Here is a 20799-nt window from a genome sequence, read left to right as displayed (position 1 = left end):
CTTGGGGCATTTTGGTCCCAACTTGGCCAGCTTCCTGGAATTCAGCCCAAACCAACACTTTTGGGGACTCCATGCAGCGTTTCAAAGAGCCTTTTCCCGCAGCCTCCAATGAAGACGTCCCAGCCCCCTGGACCCTGCTGTGGACACCGGGGACAACTCCCCCACCCCCCCCACCCCGCCCCCTACCTGCTGAGTCAGCAGCTCACCTTCACCACCCAGATGTCACACCCAGGAAGACAGCTGGGAGGGAACCCTTGCCTGAGGGGGAGGGTCAAATCTTTAAGAAGATGAAGCCAACTTCCAGATCTAAAACTACCTTTATTTGTCGGTTGGCGCAACAGAAGACGCCGTCATGAATCAGCAGAATTATAAAACTGTACAGGAGGTACAAAAATAGGCTGTTTAACTTAATCACCCTCACGTGAAGCTTTAAAAATACACATAAAAATTGTACAATCTGGCAGTTTATAAAATATAAAGCTAAAAAGATTGTAGGTTCACAAAGAGGGATTCTATCACACAACGAACACATACCCATTAAACAACCGTCCACAGAGAAGACACAATGGCACAGAATTTTCTTAAAAAAAAAAATCACTTAAAAATGAAAATTTTTTACCCTGACCAAATCATTCACCCTTTAATGACAAAACTACCGTGAGGCGTCCATCCTGTGGAAGGATACAGTATAACTTTTCCAGTTTTGAAATGGTCATGGGTGTGTTGTCCAAAACAAATCTGATGTGCTTTAAAAGCAAGTGCAATTGTAACTGGGTATACTTCAGAGTAAAAATTAAATAAATATAAATAGGTTAAATAAATAGGTCATTGCAAAAAGAACACTATGTAAGGTCTGCATCTGAGAATGCCGCATGGTTGACTGGTAATGCTTTCTAGGTAAGTGGGGACTCCCCCGTCACAGCTTTTGGGATACTGAAAAGAAATACTGTACCCCGCCAAACACACACAGAGCACAGGGTGAGGCAAGTGGGTGGGGACTTTGGCCGGAAGCATTAAGGCCGCTCCAGTGGTGGGCTCGTTGCAGATGCTTTCTTTGTGGTTGTCCAATGAATACAGAAAGGTTTTCCGTGCTGATACAGGAAACAGGAAGCTGGGTTACTCATGGGAAATCACTGCTTCACAAAGGAAACAAAGTATGGGAAAAGGAGACACTTTGGTTTCAAAGATAATGGTCCAACCTCGGAAGGCAGAATGTGGGCCTGTCGGTGTGGGACACATGGTGACTTTCTTCTAGGAAAGGCCAATGCCAGGCCATACTCAACAGAAAGGACTGCTCCAGAATGGTGAAGGCACCAGCAAGGAAAAGACCCTGGCATATACAAAGAAGAGGGATTTCAGGAACCAAATGAGCAGAGAGAAAGCTAAAGGGAATTTAGAGAGGCTCTTTACAGGCGTGCTGTGTGCTTCCTCTTCTAGCTCTCAGGGCAAAGCAGTGGAGGTAGAGCCAGTCTACCTTCCGTGAGGACCTCACGGCTGAGGATCTACTGAACAGGGCTGGAGAATGAAAGCAATCTAGGGACACCAAAGCCTGGCCAGAGGGCAACTTCTGAAGAGACAGCGGCCAAAAGGAGAAAGACCTACAACCCAGAGGTGCCCCACATCTGCAAGAGGTCAGATGGGCAGCCAAGGTCATCCTTCACGGCAGTGAGGAAAACTGCAATGGTAAACAAGTCACATTACACAAAACCTTACCCAAAGTTGACTCTGAGATAAACACCTTTCTTCTAAAGTTGGTAGAAAGAAAATACTTTGCTGGACCCACTAACCTGCGGATCCTCCAATAGGTGTCACGGGTCAGAGTGAGGTCTCACTGGAAAGAGCCTAGGATGACTATGGAGATGGAGGGGGAGGGACAAGCTGCCGCACCCCGGCTTTTAGGGCAGCCACTAGATGATTTAGTGACTTACCAAGAACACCAATGATTCCCCAAAAGTGCAAGTGCTCTGAAACCTAGTGACGTGTGAGCTCTTTATACACTGAAGTCAAAAAGACTCAAGAAGCAACAGGAGAAATTCTGGCAGGTGCGCTAAAGATAGATTGGACGCAAGGTTCAACACAAGATTTAACAAAGGTGTCCCTGGGGTTCCTAACAGATGCGACTGAATTCTGCCGTAAAAAAGGAAAGTAGTGTACTTCTAAAAAGTTAAACAGCCTTTCAGAAATCATACTAAAGATCAAAGAGCTCAGCTGCTATGTGATGCTTAAGGCTGAAAAACCCTGTTCTAGCAAAAGACACCTTCCTGCTGCTCTGAGCACAACAGGAAACTAGAATTCTACAGATTAGAACAAAATATAGTGGATGATGCCCAAGGTGTTTCCGTGACAAGTGCCCATGTGAGGCCTCTTCAAACCACCCAAGGGACTGATGGGTGACCAGATTCTGCGAAGTGATGGACAGAAGGCCAACAGAGCGGACCTGACCAGATCCGATGGGTTCTGGGTCACGGGTGGCTTTAAGACCGAAGAAGTGTGTACAGCAAATGCATGCCCTTCCCCACCCCCTGGCTTTTTCAGTAGCACTGGTGCATACTTTCTGCTGTCTCTCTCACTCTATGCTCTTTAAAAAGCTCTGAAAACTCTTGCCTATCTTGTTTATCTCTGCATCCATGGCACCCAGGGTCCTGCCTGGCTCTCACAGCCACTACTCAAAATAAAATACATTGAATACAGGAGATTGAGAAAGGTGGGTGGTTAGAAATGAAGGTGATAAAGAGAAAAGGCATTTAAAAAACAGCCATCCTAGAGACAAGGTGGGCCCAGACAGGGACAGGACACAGACCCTGGGCAGCCAGAAGTGACCTGGCTACTCCCCCGAGGGCACCGTTCAGCCACGAGACCGAGGCAGGCCAGCTCCCGGCAGCACAGAGAGCCGACGGCCCCATCTGCCACTGCGGCACCTTCTCTGCCTGACCGCCTGACGGACCATCGCTACTCAGGCCCGGCTGTGAAGAGACCGACCACAGAGCCGTAACGACAACGGTGTGGGTGCATCAGAGCAGGGAGAAGAGAGGCGTCTGGCTGTGTTCCTCAAAAACAGGTGGTGTGGCAGAAGATGCCACGATGCCAACCAAAACGCCAGGGTTCCAAGGTATAAATGAGGTAAGTGATAAGGTTTAAAGACGCAGGATAATGCCAAGTTAAGAAAAAAAGTGACTTCAGGCATTATGAAAGGCAGGGAACTGAATTCTACGAAGGCAGAAGGCCCCCATACAAATCCACCGTCAGCAAGCACGTCACAGAAGCAGCAGTGAGGTCTCAGTCAGTCAGCGCACCCTTGCTCCTGAGTGCAGTCTCCGAGCTCGCCAGCACTGAATGAAGGGTGATGATCCGCTCACCCGGCTGGACAAAGGACCCAGGAGACATCTCCTTATTTCGTACCCTGATCACACGTAACTGCTAAGGCTCTCGGTAGAGAGAAGACAGAAGAATTTTTGACTGAAGCTAAAGTTAAAAATTAAACTAGTTTTAGCAAAAAAGATGGTACTGACATAATTCAGAGAATATCACGGCAAAGCGGTTAATGGACGTATACAGCCTTGCTATAACGTGCTACTTTTCAGCATCAGAGCATGTTCTGAACGTGAACGCTCTTTCTGGAGGGGATGGAGACTTTTGGTGCCACACAAAATAGAAAGTGTACTATATAGATCTTGCTTTTAGCTTCTTCACAAGTAAACTTCAGGTTCAGCTCACCTATGCTAATGCAGCATTCATTCTACAGTATGATCAAAAAAGAAAGTTATTAAAATCTGCCAGGAGAAACGTAAAAACCTGCCCACGAAGCACGTGGTGACCTGGCCTCAGCTCCACTCCCCTGGCCCGTCCTGCTGGCTCCAGGGGTGGGCGAGCCTCCCTGCCCACCTGCTGGCCCAGGGCTCTCCCAGGTGGCTGAGAGGGTCCCATTTGGCCTGCTCCTGCCTGAGTGCTGCTCTTTGTGACAGGGAACTTACCACCTCTTGCCCCCAAATGCTCCTAAGCAGCCCCCCAAATCCACCAGAGGCCACCAGGGCACTGGGTTATAGTGGACTCGGGACAGAGTGTGTCTTCTTTTCTAAGAGCTCTGCAGACATGGCCTCAGCTTCCAGTGTGTGGTGCTGACCCGGCCCCATGTCGTGCCCCACACTCCAGACTCTCGTCGCCCCCAGGGAACACTGGTTATAGTGACCTGGGAGTTCTTTGGGCACATTCAAGAGTGAGGCATCTCCGATCCCTGCGAACGACACCGTCTAAACGTCTTCCTCCACCTTAGCGCCGCTCACCTTGGAGCCCCACTCCGAGCAGAGGCTGCACTGAGTGTGCCTCAGCCTAGCTGGTCGAGGAGAGAGATACTCCTGGTCCTGCACGTAGGCAAAACGTAAGACTCCCTCCTCTTTCTTCCTCACAGGCCGATATCAAACAGGAAGTTTAAAAAGAAGTACGAGTCTGAAGCACGTGTGTCCACGAGAAGGTGGAGGAGGCCTCTTTCACTGCCTCTGGGACGGGCCCGCCTTGGCAGAGGACCTCCGAACGAAAAGCCTTCATGGCCAATAGCTTCCCAGCATCCTACAGGTCAAAGGAGGTCACGTTCCCCACCTCCTGGGGTGAGCATCATCTTCTGCTGGCTGCAGAACGGACAGCTCAAGGCACTTGGTTTGGCAGCCTGGTCTCCTTGCTAAGCCGGGAGGCATCAGGCTCGGACTTGTAGGGACCAGGCCCTCCGTCACAGCTGGGGCCGCCAGAACGGAGGCCACCCTGGCTCAAAGGGTGTCTGGAGTCACTGGGGGCCGGAGCTCTGGGGGCTCGTGGAAATAGTAGGGCTGGAAGAGCCTCTCGTGGCTGCAGGGCTCCATGGCCCGGTAGGTGTGGGAGAGGAGATGGGGGAAGCGTGATGTGAAGTAGCGCACAAAGTCGTCAGGGAGAGAGCCCAGCGTCTCCCGCACCTCTGCGGGGAGCTCCCGGTAGTGGTGCTTCTGCAAACAGGGCGGACACACAGACACAGCGGTTAGCAGCTGGGAAGCCCAGGAAACACTGGCAAAAGATCCTCTGACTATTCAAGGAAGACCGAATGTTAGTTGGGTTTTCTGAAAGGAGAAAAGGCTTATGGACCCAGCAGTCCATCTGTTTATCTTACCTGCTTCCCCTCACTCAGGAGTAAGCCTCACAGCTGGGCCGGGCCCAGCGCTGGGGGGTGGGGGTGGGGGGCAGGAGGGAGCTTCCCTACCAGAGTGGCCCTCGGGCCAGGCCTGTGTGGGAAGGTCCCATTAAGGGAGTTTATACGGTGCCTATCAGGCAGGCACAGGGCATACAAGTCAGCAGAGACCACAGGCGACGGCCGCATCAGAGAGCCTGCTTCCCAGCGCGGAACTCCTCACCTCAACATCCCTGAAGGGAAAACCCATCTAAGGGAACAAAGAGCCTCTGCGAGCTCAGAATTCTAGTATGAATGGAAGGACCCAGAGGCCAGAAAGGAGGAGGAAGGTGGTCATACCCCAGTCGCTGGTCTCATCTGGGGTTCACTCCCCCTTACCTTGTTTCTCATGGCTCGGAGAAGGTCTCGCACGGAGCCACCTTTATAGGTTCTGAATTTACGCAGATCTAGGAAAAAGAAAAAACAAGGACTACAATGTAACAGACACTTTTCCAAAGAAAAGGATTCTTGGCATTCCCGGGGTTTAAGTGATCAGACTGAGACATGACATAACTACGCCACGCTCGTGGCTGACAGGAGCGTGTCCCCCACAGTGAACCCGAGGGCAGTCAGTCTGAATTCTGCCACCTGGCTGCATCCACAACCAGGAATAAGCAGTGAGTGAGGGCAGGGCACCCATTACTCACCTGTCACCCTAAGGGACGAACATGAAAGCCACATCAGCATAAAGGTCTGATTTGTGCCCAAATCCCAGAGGACACACCCACAAAAGCCTCAACCCCGTGGAGGGGGTTTGGAGCCCAAACACCCTGGAGCCGTCATTTCCAAGTTCACTTCCTAGAAATGGCTGCTGCTCTTGAAACATGTCTGCCAACGTTTGCCGCCAGGGCATGGTCACCTGTCTGCAGGGGGACGGTAATGTTCTCTCTCCAGTCCGTCTTCACCACGGCTCTCCCGCCTCGCTCCAGCTGCTTCACTATCGGGCCGTCCAGGGATTCCTTTTCTATCCGGTCACTCACGTCCTATGAGGGTGACAAGGGCAACAGGCGACGGTCAGTGTGCAGAGAAGCAGCAGCTGGAGGCGTGACGCACCGGGCCACGGAATGAATGGTCACTGCCACACGAGCTGCAGGCCCAGACTGAAGTCTGCCTCAGAACTGGCAGCAAGTGTCCTGTGTCTGTCTCCTCACGATCCGTTCGCTTCGCCCCTGTGAGCAGCCGTGTCTGGGGTTCACTGAGGAGGACCCACGCGGACATCTCCACGACAGAGACATGTCACACCTCTTCACGAACCCTAACGCCTCGCCCACGTGTCACCCGTGTGCCCATGCGTGACGTTCCACACAGAGCCCTATGTGCACTCTATGTTCATTGACAGTCACCACCACCACCACCACCACCACCACCACCACCACCGCTCAATTCTGATTTGCATCTTGAACTTTTCTGCCCACCCAGGGAAACAGGATGGGCTCAAATCCAGGACTGGTCATCAGTCCTCAGGCAAACAATTAGAAAAGATGGACGGGGCCCTCCTATAGAGACAGAGGGCTGCAGACAAGAGTGTGGGCTGCACAGGCCCTGCCCCGTGTCTGAGGGACACAGCCTGGACGCGAGCCCCAACAGTCGAGGAAATGGAGCGACGAGCCCACCGCGGTAACGCCGCCCAGCCTCACTGGCCACAGTCTTTTCTTTCTCTGATAAAGATGAAGCCGGACTGGCCGACTCTCTGACTTGTAACTGGCAGGGGCAAGCCCGGGAGGGACTGACTGCTGCCAAGCCGCTACAGCTGGGGGGTACACAGGAGGCCCAGGACTTGGAAAAACTTAAGAGTTTAAATTCTAACCCATGGAGGGGTGGAGGTCCCTTTGTGTGAGCTTTATTCCTGCTCTACATCTTGTTATCATCAATGGAACCTGCCTAGTTTTTAGAAGTCCCTGGAAGACAAGTGACCTCAGAACTTTAAGGTTATGACCTCTGCAACACAGAACAAGCCTGATGTTAGCCACACCCACTGCTGCCATGGCAAAGGGCATGAAACCCTCCCCTTCCCAATCCATCCCAACAGTGACTGAGCATCTGCCATGTGCCAGGAGGCGTCCCGGGCAGTGGGCACAGAGCAGTGAGCCCAGAAATCAACTACGCCTGCCTTCAAGGAGCATGTAAATGTTGCGGGTTGCATCAGAACCAAAGCTCTAGTCAGACCCCAGGACACGTTGATGGTCACTCCTAAACCCAAGCTCCCCTCGGACCAGGCCCAGGAGGAAAAGCACTGCCCCCTGCCCGTAAGCCTGCTTCTCTGAGCTGGTGTGCTGGGTCGGCTGTGTCTGGATGAGCCATGCTGATCTGACTCCAGAAGACTCTGTGAGAAACACATTACCTTTCCGGTAATGTGCCACCGGCAGGCAATACCACAAAGCCTTCACACCACCAAACCACCGAAGGGGCTCACAGCTACTGGCCTATGATTTAACATCTCAGAATCCACCTTAAGCAAAGAGAGATCTGTGCAAGGACTGAGTGAAAAAGGATGAAAAGAACTCAATGTAAGTAAACATTTAGATTTATGAGACTTGACTGAAACATGATGCCTACGATTTGCTTCAAAGTAATCTGGTGGAGAGAGAACAGAGGTTCAGTTAGTCATTGCTGGAGATGGCTGATGGGTAGATGGGAGTTCATTATAGCATACCCTCTACTTTTGTGCATATTTGAAAGTTCCCAGAATATAACCTATGACAGAGTAGCAGAGTCGTTAAAATTTTAGAACTTTAACATGTAAGAAGACTATGTTAAAATACTACTTTAAATACCATATTAATATACTACTAACACTGTAATAAAATACTATATTAAATTATGTGCATAAAAAAAGATACCAAATTGTATATATGGTTTGAGCCTAATCACATTTTTATCTATATGAAAAAATATGTTAAAATGTCAACCACAGTTATCTCTTGGTTCTGAGATTGCAAGTCATTTGTTTTATTTTATTTATTTATTTTGTCTTTTGCTATATTTTCAAAATCTGGAAGACGTTAACTGAAGACTTTTGATAACCAACCAGCCAGAACAAGAGACCTACCTGGAAGAACTGGAGCTGCTTTTCCAGGCCCCAGAAGAACGGGTGCTTCAGCACGTGCTTCGCAGATGGGCGTTTCTGAGGGTCCATTGCAATCATCTTCTCGATTAACTCCCGGGCAATGACGTCTTCTGCATGGGAGGAAAATGAACAAGCAACTGATTATCACCAGCCCATAGTCACAATGAAATACTCAAACCTTAATGGTGCACGTGCCCTGCGATTTAAGATTCTACCGACATAACCTCACTCCAATAGTGTTAAGAACTTGCAGGGGCGCCTGGGTGGCTTAGTCGGTTAAGCGTCTGACTTTCGCTTAGGTCATGATCTCGCGGTTCGTGGGTTCGAGCCCCGCGTCGGGCTCTGTGCTGACTGCCAGCTCAGAGCCTGGAGCCTGTTTCAGTCTGTGACTCCCTCTCTCTCTGGCCCTCCCCTGCTCACGCTGTCTCTCTCTCTCCTAGAAATAAAAAAAAAAAAAAAAAAAAAAAAAAAAAAAGAACTTGCACAAACTTCAGCTGGTAAAGAGGAGTCCTCACCGCACAGTCTGTGAAAAGGAGTAACTGGAAATCCCTACTGTCAGAGGCTTCAGTCACGCTGCCTCCATGTCCTGGGCTGTGCTATTAGAATGATGTACTGGTGAGGGGCGCCTGGGGGGCTCAGTCAGTTGGGTGTCTGACTTGGGCTCAGGTCATGATCTCATGGTTCATGGGTTTGAGCCCCGTGTCAGGTTTGCTGCTGTCAGCGCAGAGCCCACTTTGGATCCTCTGTCCACCTCTCTGTGACTCCCCTCCAACTCGTGCTCTGTCTCTCAAAAATGAATGAACATTAAAAAAACACGAGGGGTGCCTGGGTGGCTCGGTCAGTTGATCGTCTGACTTCATTCAGCTCAGGTCACGATCTCACAGTTCATGAGTTCAAGCCCCGCATCAGGTTCTGGGCTGACAGCCTGCTTTGGATTCTCTGTCTCCCGGTCTCTCTCAAAAATAAATAAAAACTTAAAAAAAAATGATGCCCTGGTGGAATACCTATCAACTTGGAGTATCTCTTCAAGATGATGTTAAAAAACAAGCATGCTAAAAAACATGTTTTAAATTTTTAAAAAAGTGGCACTGGGTGTCACCAGCCAATTTTAACACAGGAAATGCTGAAGTCAGAAAGAAAGATCTATCACCCCTGCAACCGGAAAGCTAGACCCAGCTGTCTGCCCCCAGCCCAGCCACACCCACGGATCGCGGCCTGCACTTGGGAGTTTACGGAGTACGGACGGCTATCCTAACTGTCGGTGCAGGAAGAGACCTCAAACTATTTAACACTCACGAGCCACAAGCTGGAAAACAGAGGTCTTTGCCCAGGTCACATAGGTAACTGGGGGACCTGAAGGAACCTCAGAGCTGCTTGCCTTTAGGAGGACATGCTCCAGGGGCACCTGGGTGGCTCAGTCGGTTAGGCGTCTGACTTGGCTCAGATCAATCACAGTTTATGAGTTCGAGCCCCGCATCAGGCTCTGTGCTGACAGCTCAGAGCCTGGAGCCTGCTTCAGATTCTGTGTCTCCCCCTCTCTCTGCCCCTCCCCTGCTCACACTGTCTCTCTCTGTCTCTCAATAATAAATAAACATTTAAAAAAAAAAAGGAGGACACGTTCCAAAGACAACCCAACCTTCTACCAGCTTTGGAGCTGCTGATTCACTGAGGCCCAGAGGACAAGCAGTCAGAAGGAAAGGTCTCTAGAAGCACAGCGCCAGCGCCCTCCCAGGCCATGGGGACCACCTGGGCAGCCAGGACGGCTCCTGACCCGCCTGCTCACCATGCTTCTCCGGATGTAAGCAGTCGAGGCTGTAGGCGCCCAGGAGGATGTTGGCTTGCCGCTGCAGGGACTTGCCGAAAGGGTGACTGCCCTCAGATATCACATAGTAAAAGACACAGCCGGCAGAGAAGATGTCCACTGTGTAGGTCTGAAAAGAGATGCAGGGTGTGAGAGGCCTTCTGGAAAACTCTCATCCTCACTGAGTAGCAGTGAGAACAGGAGTATGGCTGCTGCTTCTACCACCTTGAAGGGTCCCGGGTGACTCGAACAGCATGCCTGAAGTGCCCAGAGCAGTGCTGGCTCCCGCAGGGGCCATGTGAGTGTCGGTGATTGCAGTGGGCAACGTGGGGTCTAGAGCCGACGGGCTGGGGTTGGAAGTGATTGAAAAGTAGGGGGGAAAAACAGACAATTGCCACATTTGCCCCTTTCATTCATCTGAACATAAGATCACATGGAAAATGCCAGCAGCATGCTATTCACACAGAAGCTCTTGATAAAGAAATGTCACACTCCAGCTATGTGCGCCACAGCCCCCAAGTCTTGGATGCGGAGGCTCTCATCCCCGAAGATACGAGAGGCTGGCAGTGTTCCCCAGAACTATGCCCACTACTCACGGGATTGTCCTTACAGTCTTCGCTCAGCATCTCTGGAGCGATCCAGCCTTCTGTGCCAGGCACCCCCGAGCGGCGGCTGAAACTGTGCCTGCCCACCGCCAGCTTCTTGCAGAGGCCAAAGTCAGAGATCATGGCCTTGATCCTGCCATGTGCGTTGGGCATGGACAGGAGAATGTTGTGGGGCTTCAGGTCTCTGTGAACTAATACAAAACTCCAGATCAGTCGGAGATTACCACTAGTAACGTCAGGCCGCCTCCTGCAGTGGGGAGGGCATTCTCAGACTCCCAGCCGACTCGCTGTACCTCTAAACGTTTTCTGGTTTGCAGCTGCAAAAGATTCTGCCTCAAATCCTTATTGTCAAAAGGCCACCTAAAACCCCCACAGGCACACCAGCGATGAAACCGAGAATCTCAGCAGGGGCAAGGACCACCCCAGCAAGGGAGCCCCTCGCCGGGCTGCGGCCTGGTAAATAAAGGGAAGCTTCTCACCGATGTTGAGGGAGTGCAGATGGGCCAGGCCCGAGGTGGTCTGCTGCAGCAAGGTGATGGGCTCCAGGCCGAGGTGGGCAAAGTCCTTTTGCTCCACGTACTGCAAGAGACACACGACAGCCAGGTCACGCACACAGCCCTTGGGGACGGGCCCCTCCACACAGCACTGTTTTTCTCTAAGTGATTCCATTTTATTCAGCAAAGTCGAGCCTGCAGCTTTTTGGCTTAATTAATGCTCGGGATTAGGTCGGCTCATTTTCTCTAATCCTGTTTTAAGAAAGAAACAGGAAGTGAAACTGACAACGCTCTGTCCAAATCCACGTCTGCCCACAGACTTTCCCTGGCAGCCACAGGCTAACATAAACAAAAGTTCCAGCTGACTCGTGTACGGTGAGAAAGGCAAGAGGGTGCGGAACTCAAGTTCACTGCCTCATACAGGCAAACCTGCAAGTGAAGCGGACGGATACAGACATAGTGTCACGTGAACCTGGAGGCTGAGCAAAAGGAGTCCTCTGGATGGTCTCCACGACCTGAGTCCTCAACCAGCACCCTCCACGCCCGGAACAGCCCTAACCGATGGGGAGAAATGCCAGGTTTCTTGGAGGCAGAGGGAGAGAGATACTAACGGCAACCAAAGACCATCCCACTGAAGCTGAGGTGATAAGAATACTCTCCATCAGCGTTCTTTGTGGTTAAAGGGCTGTGCGCCCCGTCACGTGCCCCAAACCATTCATCTACGTGAGTGTGTCATATTATAACTTGAGTAAAGTGAATACAGAGAAATAAAGGGAAAAGAAGTCACAGTCCCTCAAGCCGCTGCCGGGAGCAGGGAGGCCGCAGGGCCGAAGGCAAAGCGCCCCGGGCACCCACCTCCTGCAGCGTGGCCGCACACAGCTCGATGGCAATGTACTGGAACTGCCGGTCCCTCTCCGTGCAGAAGTAACGAATCACATTGGGGTGCTCGTCTGATTCTCGAAGCAGCTGGACCTCACGGTCCGCGAAACTAAAACACTCAGGGAGGATCCTCTTGACGGCCACGTCGCGGTTGTCAAACATGCCCCTGAGGACGAGGATCACAGGTTGGAGGGGCGAGCCAGGCTGCGGAGACGAGAGGCCCACAGACCCACAGTGCTCCTTCTCCCGCGATGCGGCAGCCACCCCGGGAGCCTCGCAGCCCTGACTGACCACCAGGTGGCCACCGCTTCCTCCCTGGATGTGAAGTCCTCCATCTCGGCCACCACTGTGACCCTGCGGCACCCCCAGGGCCTGGCATGGCAGCTGCAAGCCGGCAGGCACTCGGACGTGAGGGGAGGTCACAGAGCTCTCAATCCACTCACCGGTACACAATCGTGCCTTCCGCTCCATGGCCCAGCACGTCCTTGGGACAGAATGAGATCTTCCCAACGATCACCATGCTGGTTTCCTCATCTGGGACAAAACAGGAAAAAGTTGTTTTAAACAAACAATATAGCCTAAAACACCTTGAAACTAGAATGGTTCTGCTTCCTGAGCCCAGATTCAGAGATGGGATCTCACAGGCTCTATGTTCCCAACCCCTGGTAAGCAAGTGCGGGCAGGGCCCACTCCCCACTGAGGCCCAGGGCCACCGCCTCCCCAGCCTCCTGCCCTTTATTCCTGCCTTTACATTATTGTCAGAAGGCTGGGATTCTCCACAGATCCACCTACGATTTGAGCCTGAAGCCTCCAGAGAGTGGATGTGCACTGAAGAGACCAGGGGTGGCCTCCAGCTCGACTGGGGCTCAGGTCTCTTGCACTAGCTCTATAGCCATCCCCTCAGAACATCAGCCCTGACAACTGGCCGGAGCCCACCTCCCAGAGGAACCAGGATCAACAGCTACACTTGGCCGCTGACTTGCCGCAGGAACTCTTCCAAGCCAGACGCCCAGTGCGCCTCTGGTGAGCAGCAAACGGCAGCCCTTATGGAGCAAGATGGGGGGACCCAGTGGGTAGACCCGGTGGAAGACAAGGTAGTCCCCAGAAGGTCCCCTGAGTGGGAGAGGCTTGGATGGCATGGCAGCCTGGTCCCCAGAGTGAGAGGGAAGTAGGTGAGAACATGGTGAGCCCTCTGAAACAGCACTTCACAGTCCCACAGAGACGCTCCAGAAGGACGTGCTTCTCAAGTTGTGTTCACATGAAAGAGGAAACAGTACCAAAATGGCGACTCGCTTTACCCTCATCGTCCTGCTCCAGGAAGGGGCTGGTGCCAGCCCTGGAGGCAGAGCCACTGGAGTGGAGCGAGTGGTTGGAGGCTCTGGGGGATGTGCTGGGGCTGCTGGTGCCCGAGCTCTCCGAGTACAGGCCGGAGGAGTCCAGAAGCTCGGCATCTGGAGCCACGTCTCCAGGGGGATGGAAGGGCAGCTGCTGCTGTTGCAGGAGCTGGATTTTCTCCAGTTCCTTCTGGAACTGCTGGTGCTGGAGCTGCTGCTGCTGATGCATGCTCTGGGGAGAGAAATACACATCCAGACACGTGTGGCCTGCTCCCGGGGGACACAGACAGGCTGGAAGGGCAAGGCTCCCTGTGGGAGAGGGAGCGGATGCCCTGCCTACGGGGGTGGGGTGGGGGGAGGCGGGTGGAACCAGTGAGAACAGTGAGAAGGCACAGGAGGAGGGATCGGGGAAGACTGGAAGCTTGTGGCCAGTTAGGACTTCCCAGGACAGCCCACGCCCCCTGCTGGAGGGGGCCGGCAGGCGCAGGAGGGAGGACTCCGCTGCAGGTGGAGGCTGGGCTAGACGAAAGGAGCTCCATTTAATTCTAAAATTCTAGGATTATGGACTATTCTCGGACTTCTGTGGAAGTCTGGGAGTTGTTACAAAAATGAAACCAAGGAGGAAGAATGGTTACACCGGGTAGCTCGGAGCATGGCGGATACAGGCAGCCCCGGGCTTGCTGTCCACTACGGCTGTGCCCTTGGCAGAGGCGGGTGCACAGACGGCCACCGATCCAGACGGGCAGAGGCAGCAGGTGGGGCTCGGAACCTCACAGCCATCTTCCCACAGCCACATAGCTAGGATGGGGCTAAAAACATGGGCGTGGCCAAGGCCCTGCTCCAGCCCCATTTCATCACGCTGCTTTCCCCACACCCCGTACTCTCCTCTCTATTCGGAGAAATTCTTCGTCATAATTTGAAGTAGCAGTGAGCTGTGACTGTACTGTGTGGGAAGGGGACTGAAGGGACGGGTGTGTAGCCAACAACCCCTGGGAGTTTTCTGGTTCTCGCGTACACTCCCCTATACTCTCTCTGAACTTGGGATCAAATCCTGGAAATGCCATCTACCGCTGAGGAACCCTGGGAAAGTTATTTAACTTCCCAGAGCCTGGCTTCTTCATTTGAGGGCAGGGCAGAGTGATAATGACCTCACGGGACTGTGTGAGGTAAAACTTAAAACAATGCAGGTGGAGTGGACCCATCTGCACAAAGGGAAGGGTTTGTCATCCCCATTCCTGTGGGGACACGAGCTTCCCCGGGCACTAGCATTCTAACATGATGACACTTCAAGGCTCTGAGCAACTCCATAAAGGAATATTCTTCTAGAAGGTTTTATCCAACCCACAACCTATTCAACTATGTAAATTTAGCTCACTCACTTCCCACTGGAAAGCGGAAGGGATGCCGCCTTTTTCACTCATCCTGGTGTCTCTAACGGGGGTAGGAAAGTTAAGTGGATTTTCATCTATTATGACTGTTCTTAAAAAGGAAATAGTTAGGGGCACCTGGGTGGCTCAGCTGGTTAAGCGTCTGACTTCCGCTCAGGTCTCGATCTCATGGTCCATGAGTTCGAGCCCCCAGTCAGGCTCTTGTGCTAACAGCTCAGAGCCTGCAGCCTGCTTCGGATTCAGTGTCTCCCTCTCTCTCTCCCTCCTCCCTCACACTCTGTCTCTATCAAAAATAAATAAACATTTAAAAAAAAAAAAAAGGGAAACAATTAACTCTTCAAAGCGATCTGCAAGCAGGGCACCTGGGTGGCTCAGTTGGTTAAGCATCCAACTCTTGGTTTTGGCTCCGGTCAGGATCTCACGGTTTCGGGAGTTTGAGCCCCGTGTTGGGCTCTGTGCTCAGAGCATGGAGCCTGCTTGGGATTCTTTCTCTCTCCCTCTCTCTCTGCCTCTCTCCTGCTTGTGCTGTCTCTGTGTCTCTCAAAAATAAATAAAAACACTTTAAGAAGGACTTCCTTCTCTTAAAAAAAAACCAAAATAAAACCAAAACAAAAAAACCTCCTAAATGATCTGCAAGCAAGGTTTACAAATCAGCTTTTATAATCAGTTAACTCTAAGACATAGGCAAAAAAAATTTCCTGAGAAGGTAGTGTCTCTTTAATTATAATGTTTCTGAAGAGAAGCAAATAGTGACTCTTAAATGTGAAAGGAAATGTGTCTGCTTGTCAGGGACATCAGGTGACCAGCACAGTTCAAAAGCATATGGGAGGGCAAAGGGAAGGGGCCGAGCTTTACCAAGGGGTAGGTAATGATGAAGGCCACCCAGCCGATGAGCAGGAAGGTGCTCAGGATGATGGTGGCTATATCCTTGAGCACAGAGTCCACGGGGGCCTCGGGCTTGGCAGGGGCGTGCTCGAACTTCTCCTCCACATCCTGTGAAACGGCGGTGGGCGCGTTTTCTGAAGTCTGCTCAACCAGGTTGATAACCTTGTGTGAGACAGAGTGACTACATCACTGCAAAATTTCTAGGCAGATACAAATGAGCTGAACAGTCAAGAGTAGCCATGACTATTTACCACGAATGACTGCACCGTAAAATGTGTTTTCCTTTTTTTTTTAAGCTCATCAAAGATCACAAAGCCAAACAATTGCTGTCTTTATCAAAGTGACTGCCTTGAGAGGCCTTGATTCATTGTGCTGATGGTATCAGTACACAGAAAAAGTTCTAAGGGCAGTTGGGGAAGTGCCTTCAGATCCTATATTCTTTTGAAAATCCTTACTGAAGGAAAAGACTTCCTCCTTCAATGGTAGATTCGCTATTTGGGAAAACTCTGAAATCATCTGTCACAAAGTCTGGTAAAAATGTTGGTAGTCATTAACACCATGTCACATTAAAAAGGAAAACCCGGAGGCACCTGGGTGGCTCAGTGGATTAAGAGTCCGACACTTGATTTCGGCTCAAGTCATGACCTCGCAGTTTGTGGGATGGAGCCCCGTGTTAGGCTCTGCACTGAAGTTTTCGCAGAGCCTTCTTGGGACTCTCTGTCTCCCTCTCTCTCTGCTCCTCTTCCACTCATGGGCACACATGCGCTCTTTCTCTCAAAGTAAATAAATAAAGTTAAAAAATAAAAAGGAAAACAATGTGTGTGTGCACACGCGGCTTAAGAGTAATGAAGTGGCTTGATTCTGTGGCTTGTAAACTTTTGGTGCAACTCCAAAAACAAAATCATTTTTCCAAGTATTCTGCTCTTTTTCAAAGTCTCAAAAAAGCATCAGAATTTTTTGTTAAAGAAACTTACTTGGAAGCCTAGAATTAAGTCAGATAAAAGTAGACCTTCTGTCTGAGCTTCTTGGCGTCTCTGGGACTTCAATTCATTTTCGAACATCTAGTGTTCCCGGAGTGCCATTACTCCTTGTCCAACGAAGTGACAAGCATGGCCCCTGGGCAAGGGCAGGGTTGGGCATCCCCCCCAACTGCCCCAACCCCATCACCCACCTCTCTCCATCTGGGCTCCTGCCTATGGCTCTCTCCCTGTCCCCGCCCCCACCCCCACAGTGCATGGGGCAGGGTGGGACAGCTGGTGTGGGGCAGGCAGCTGAGGGATATCTGCTGAGCACGTGACCAGGAGCAACACTCCTTTGGTTAGATTCTGTTCAAATCCGTTTGTTAAAGAAGCTGTCTTATTGCCACATAAATGTACCTCAGAGTATTTTAATGGAGTTTCAGAAAACTCTGTTCAAGTTTGGATGCTTATTAAAATCTTAACTGTGGCTATCTCTGGGTGTTATATTAAAGGTACTGTCCTCTTTTCTTCGCTGTACTTTTATTTTCTAAGCGTTCCATGATGGATATGAGTGACTTTAATAAGATCAAAATCAGATCAAGACTTTAGGGCACCAATGCTTTCCAAAATCACTGTCTTAGGATTCAATGTATTTCTCCAATTGGCTACCTCTAGAGATGACAGGCAACTCAAGATATTTCACTCTAGAATCTTAAACAGTAGCATGATTTTCCTTCCTTTCTCTCTGGATAAAATCTGGACCCCTCCAGTGAACTTGCCATGATCATGGTACCCCCACAAGCCAGCCCCTCTTGTCTACCTTGGACCTTGCCCGTACTCCAGGCCCCTTCTCAGGCCTGGGGTCCCCATGGCAGGGATGCTGGACTTGCCAAGTCCAAATGGACCTTCAGACCCACCTCCTACCCCACTGGCCACGCTGGAACCTCACCTGCAGGGCCACCCTCCCGCCTTCTCCACCTGCTCTGTGCCACCGGGGGCACGGCAGTGGCTTCCCAGCCCTCTGGTTTCTGACTGGGACACCAGCAGATGGGGTGGAGGGAGAGAACGAGGTCAAATACTGTGAAGTTGCTCAACATGGAAACTGAAGCTTTAGGCTCCTGGCCTGGGGCCCTTTGCACTCCCTCCCCCCAACTTCAGGCTAAAAGATGCTAAGAGAAGCCCCGGGACTGTCCACATAGTCACCATAATAAAGTGGATAATCCCTTTATTACACTTCTCTCTGATCATCCTAACCGGAGTAGCCATCACTGTCCAGCCGAGACCCTGACTGGCACCTTGTCTTCCCAGGGTTACAGGAGGCAGCTCAAGTCAGAGGCTCGCGGCAGCTACCGCCTGGGTGGGCTTCCCTGCTGCCCAAAGCTCCGTTCTGTGGGCACCCGGGGTCCCCGCCAGACCAAGCAGACAAGCAGGCCGCTTCCAAAGGGCCGCTCCTGGCGCCGTGAAGCTTCAGGCCTCCCACCTCCTCTCTTCATCAACCCTTTGCTCCATTGCCACGTGCCAGCAAAGCCTGGTAACGTAGTTCCTCTGTAGAACGTGGTCCCACTTCCCACCGCTCCCCACCTGCTGGCCTCGGAGTGGAGCTCGGCCCCAGAGGTGCCCAGACAAGGTTAGTCCCACCTCCCCGCCCTCACCTCTGCTGCTCTCTTCCTCCAGGGCCCTCTGCCTCTCCCCCTTCAGGCCAGACCTCTCCCCTGTCCCTCTGCCCTTCTAGCAGCCTCCACTAAGCTCTTCTCCCTCCCCCCAGCAGTCAGTCACGTCACGCGGAGATGTGTGCCATGGGTTCCAGAGCATTCCTCTCCCCTCCTGAGTCCACTGCAAGCTCTGAAGACAAGGGCAAATTCCTCAGCCCCCAACACCTGACAGGAGGAGCCAGGAACGAACCGTTTACCCCGCCACTCACTTCCTCAAAGCTCTTCTTCTCTGAATCAGCAGGAATCACGTTTTCCCGATGTTTGGGCAGATTATTGGGGAATCTCTCCAGCATCTTGGTAGACGCAGACAGGGGGGTTTCATGGTGTCCTAGGAGAGGAAACAAGCCTTCCATGAGAGCAGCCCCCCCTCACCCCGACATGGTGAAAGCCCTCCACACTAAGCTTAGGCGACAGTGGCTCCCCACCGAGGGGCCCACAGCGCAAACACCCATATTTGTAAAGTGAGAGAACATGACAGGCAATTAACAGAAAAATCTCATCAAGACAGGAATTTTACTAATCAGTGGCACATATACAGTATTCTGAATCTCATAATGAGGGACAAAGAAGTGTCTTTGTCATGAGGGGAAGCAGGATCTTTGGGATATGTTCAGAGCAAGATTTGTGTGGGTAAGTCCTAATTTAGGCTGCATGCTGCCCAAGCGTCATGAAGCTTCATTAAAAATTCAAGCAGTTCTGGGGCACCTGGGTGGCTTAGTCGGTTAAGCATCCGACTTTCGCTTAGGTCATGATCTCGCGGTTTGTGGGTTCGAGCCCCGCGTCGGGCTCTGTGCTGACTGCCAGCTCAGAGCCTGGAGCCTATTTCAGAGTCTGGATCTCCCTCTTCTCTGACCCTCCCCTGCTCATGCTGTCTCTCTCTCTCTCCCCTAGAAATAAAAAAAAAACAAACAAAAAAACAAGCAGTTCTGCCCAGTTACCTTGTAACACCCCTCTACTAAGGGTTTCTCGTCCGCCCTTGAGATTTAAATTGCTCAGGTAGAGTTCTATTCTGATTATTTAAATACAGGCTTCCATCCTGGGAAGTGAATTGTGCATAAAAGAGAAACAGGTCGTATTTGCTAGGGGAGCAGAGGATCAAGGTTCTCTCAGCATTCATTCTCTGTTCTCCACACTATGTGAAGACTACCCAGCACATAATACACCCTGACTAAGCACCTACTGTGTGCATACTGTAAGAGAGACAAAGTTGAATAAAATAAGAACTGGGATTTGATCTGGCTGGAAAATCTGTTTAGCTCCAAAATTAAATGACTCCTGTACTAACTAACCCAGAAGAACCAGTTCACTCTCACACTGGGCTGTCGGCCCCCTGACATTCTTTTTTGTTCTCTCACTGCAATTCGGGTCTCACCCTATGGTCCCGCCACTGTTTTCTCAAGCCTATCAAAGATTTTATAATGTATATTTCCAAGACAAAAATAAGCAAGAACTAGTCCAAGCTGTGTACGTTCCTTGATCTGGAAAAAACCTCTATCTTTAGGTCAGTTCTCTCTCTCTACAAGATAAGATTGCTCTTTAAGGGAAACCTTTTTTGTTTTGAGCCGTCAGGTGAGCAGGTGAGGACGGTGAGACGCGCTTTGCCATGAAGCAGGGGGTCCTCAGGTGGGGTCCACCTGCCGCAGCCCCTGAACTCACACTTGCTGATGGGGCCCAGGTGTCTGACGGTGAGTTTCTCCAGGTGCCTCTGATGTTTGCTAACGAGAAACCTTTGCTCTCGCGGAAAGCAGGTTGCCCTCCCATGTGTGGCCTTGTGCTACAGGGCCCTGCCTGCTCGCCACACCCCCCTCCCGCACAGACCACTACAGCCATGATTAGCCCGGGTTCCTGCTTCCTCCTGTGCTGCTTTTCATGAACAGGTTTCTCCGGAATCTGGGCCTTTAGGAATCTCACACTGCACACTCTGAACCAACTGTTCCATGAGCCCAATCATGAGATCCCCAACCGTGTGCAACCAGTACCTGCTCTTAGGGATTTATCGGTCATCCTCACCATGTCCGGGCCCCAGAGCAAAAAGCACAGGCCCTGCGCCAGTCCTACTGAATTGGGATCCCCTAGGGTCACACGTGCTTATGTGTCAGAGCTCCCAGGAGAAGCCAAGGGCACCCTGGGTTAGGGCCACTGCTCTGGGGAAACCCAGAGGCCGCTCCACTCAAGCTAAATGGACTCAGTTTATTTTCAAGACCAACGTGAAAGTGGGCAGATCCTTAATGTGCTCTACAAACACCAAATCAAAGGACACGGTTGGACATAAAAGGGCACGTTATTGTACCTATGGCCCTGAGTCTATGCAGAGATGGTCAAGCAGTTCCACTGCCTTATTTAAAAATGACTGGCTCAGAGGGGCGCCTGGGTGGCTTAGTCGGTTAAGCGTCCGACTTTCGCTTAGGTCATGATCTCGCGGTTCGTGGGTTCGAGCCCCGCGTCGGGCTCTGTGCTGACTGCCAGCTCAGAGCCTGGAGCCTGTTT

General features: G+C 51.5%; 1 protein-coding gene across 1 annotated transcript in view; it reads right to left on the bottom strand.

The window, feature by feature from the left end:
• Positions 1-298: 298 nt before the first annotated feature.
• ERN1 (endoplasmic reticulum to nucleus signaling 1) overlaps positions 299-20799 on the bottom strand; it is an 83519-nt gene continuing 63018 nt past the window's right edge. The window contains exons 11-22 of the mRNA XM_039235935.1: positions 18522-18640; positions 15612-15803; positions 13333-13600; positions 12478-12568; positions 12011-12200; positions 11141-11240; positions 10653-10852; positions 10039-10186; positions 8238-8365; positions 6048-6171; positions 5528-5595; positions 299-4970 (exon numbers count right to left, since the gene is read on the bottom strand). Of these exons, the coding sequence (XP_039091866.1) occupies positions 4758-4970; positions 5528-5595; positions 6048-6171; positions 8238-8365; positions 10039-10186; positions 10653-10852; positions 11141-11240; positions 12011-12200; positions 12478-12568; positions 13333-13600; positions 15612-15803; positions 18522-18640 (1841 nt within the window). The 3' untranslated portion in view covers positions 299-4757. The remainder of the gene's footprint in view (positions 4971-5527; positions 5596-6047; positions 6172-8237; positions 8366-10038; positions 10187-10652; positions 10853-11140; positions 11241-12010; positions 12201-12477; positions 12569-13332; positions 13601-15611; positions 15804-18521; positions 18641-20799) is intronic.

The sequence above is a fragment of the Hyaena hyaena genome, unplaced genomic scaffold, assembly GCF_003009895.1.
Source record: "Hyaena hyaena isolate Hyena2069 unplaced genomic scaffold, ASM300989v1 scaffold_104, whole genome shotgun sequence".
Taxonomy (NCBI): Eukaryota; Metazoa; Chordata; class Mammalia; order Carnivora; family Hyaenidae; genus Hyaena; species Hyaena hyaena.
The sequence above is the reverse complement of the archived record's forward strand: the minus strand, read 5'-3'. Positions and strand labels throughout refer to the sequence as shown.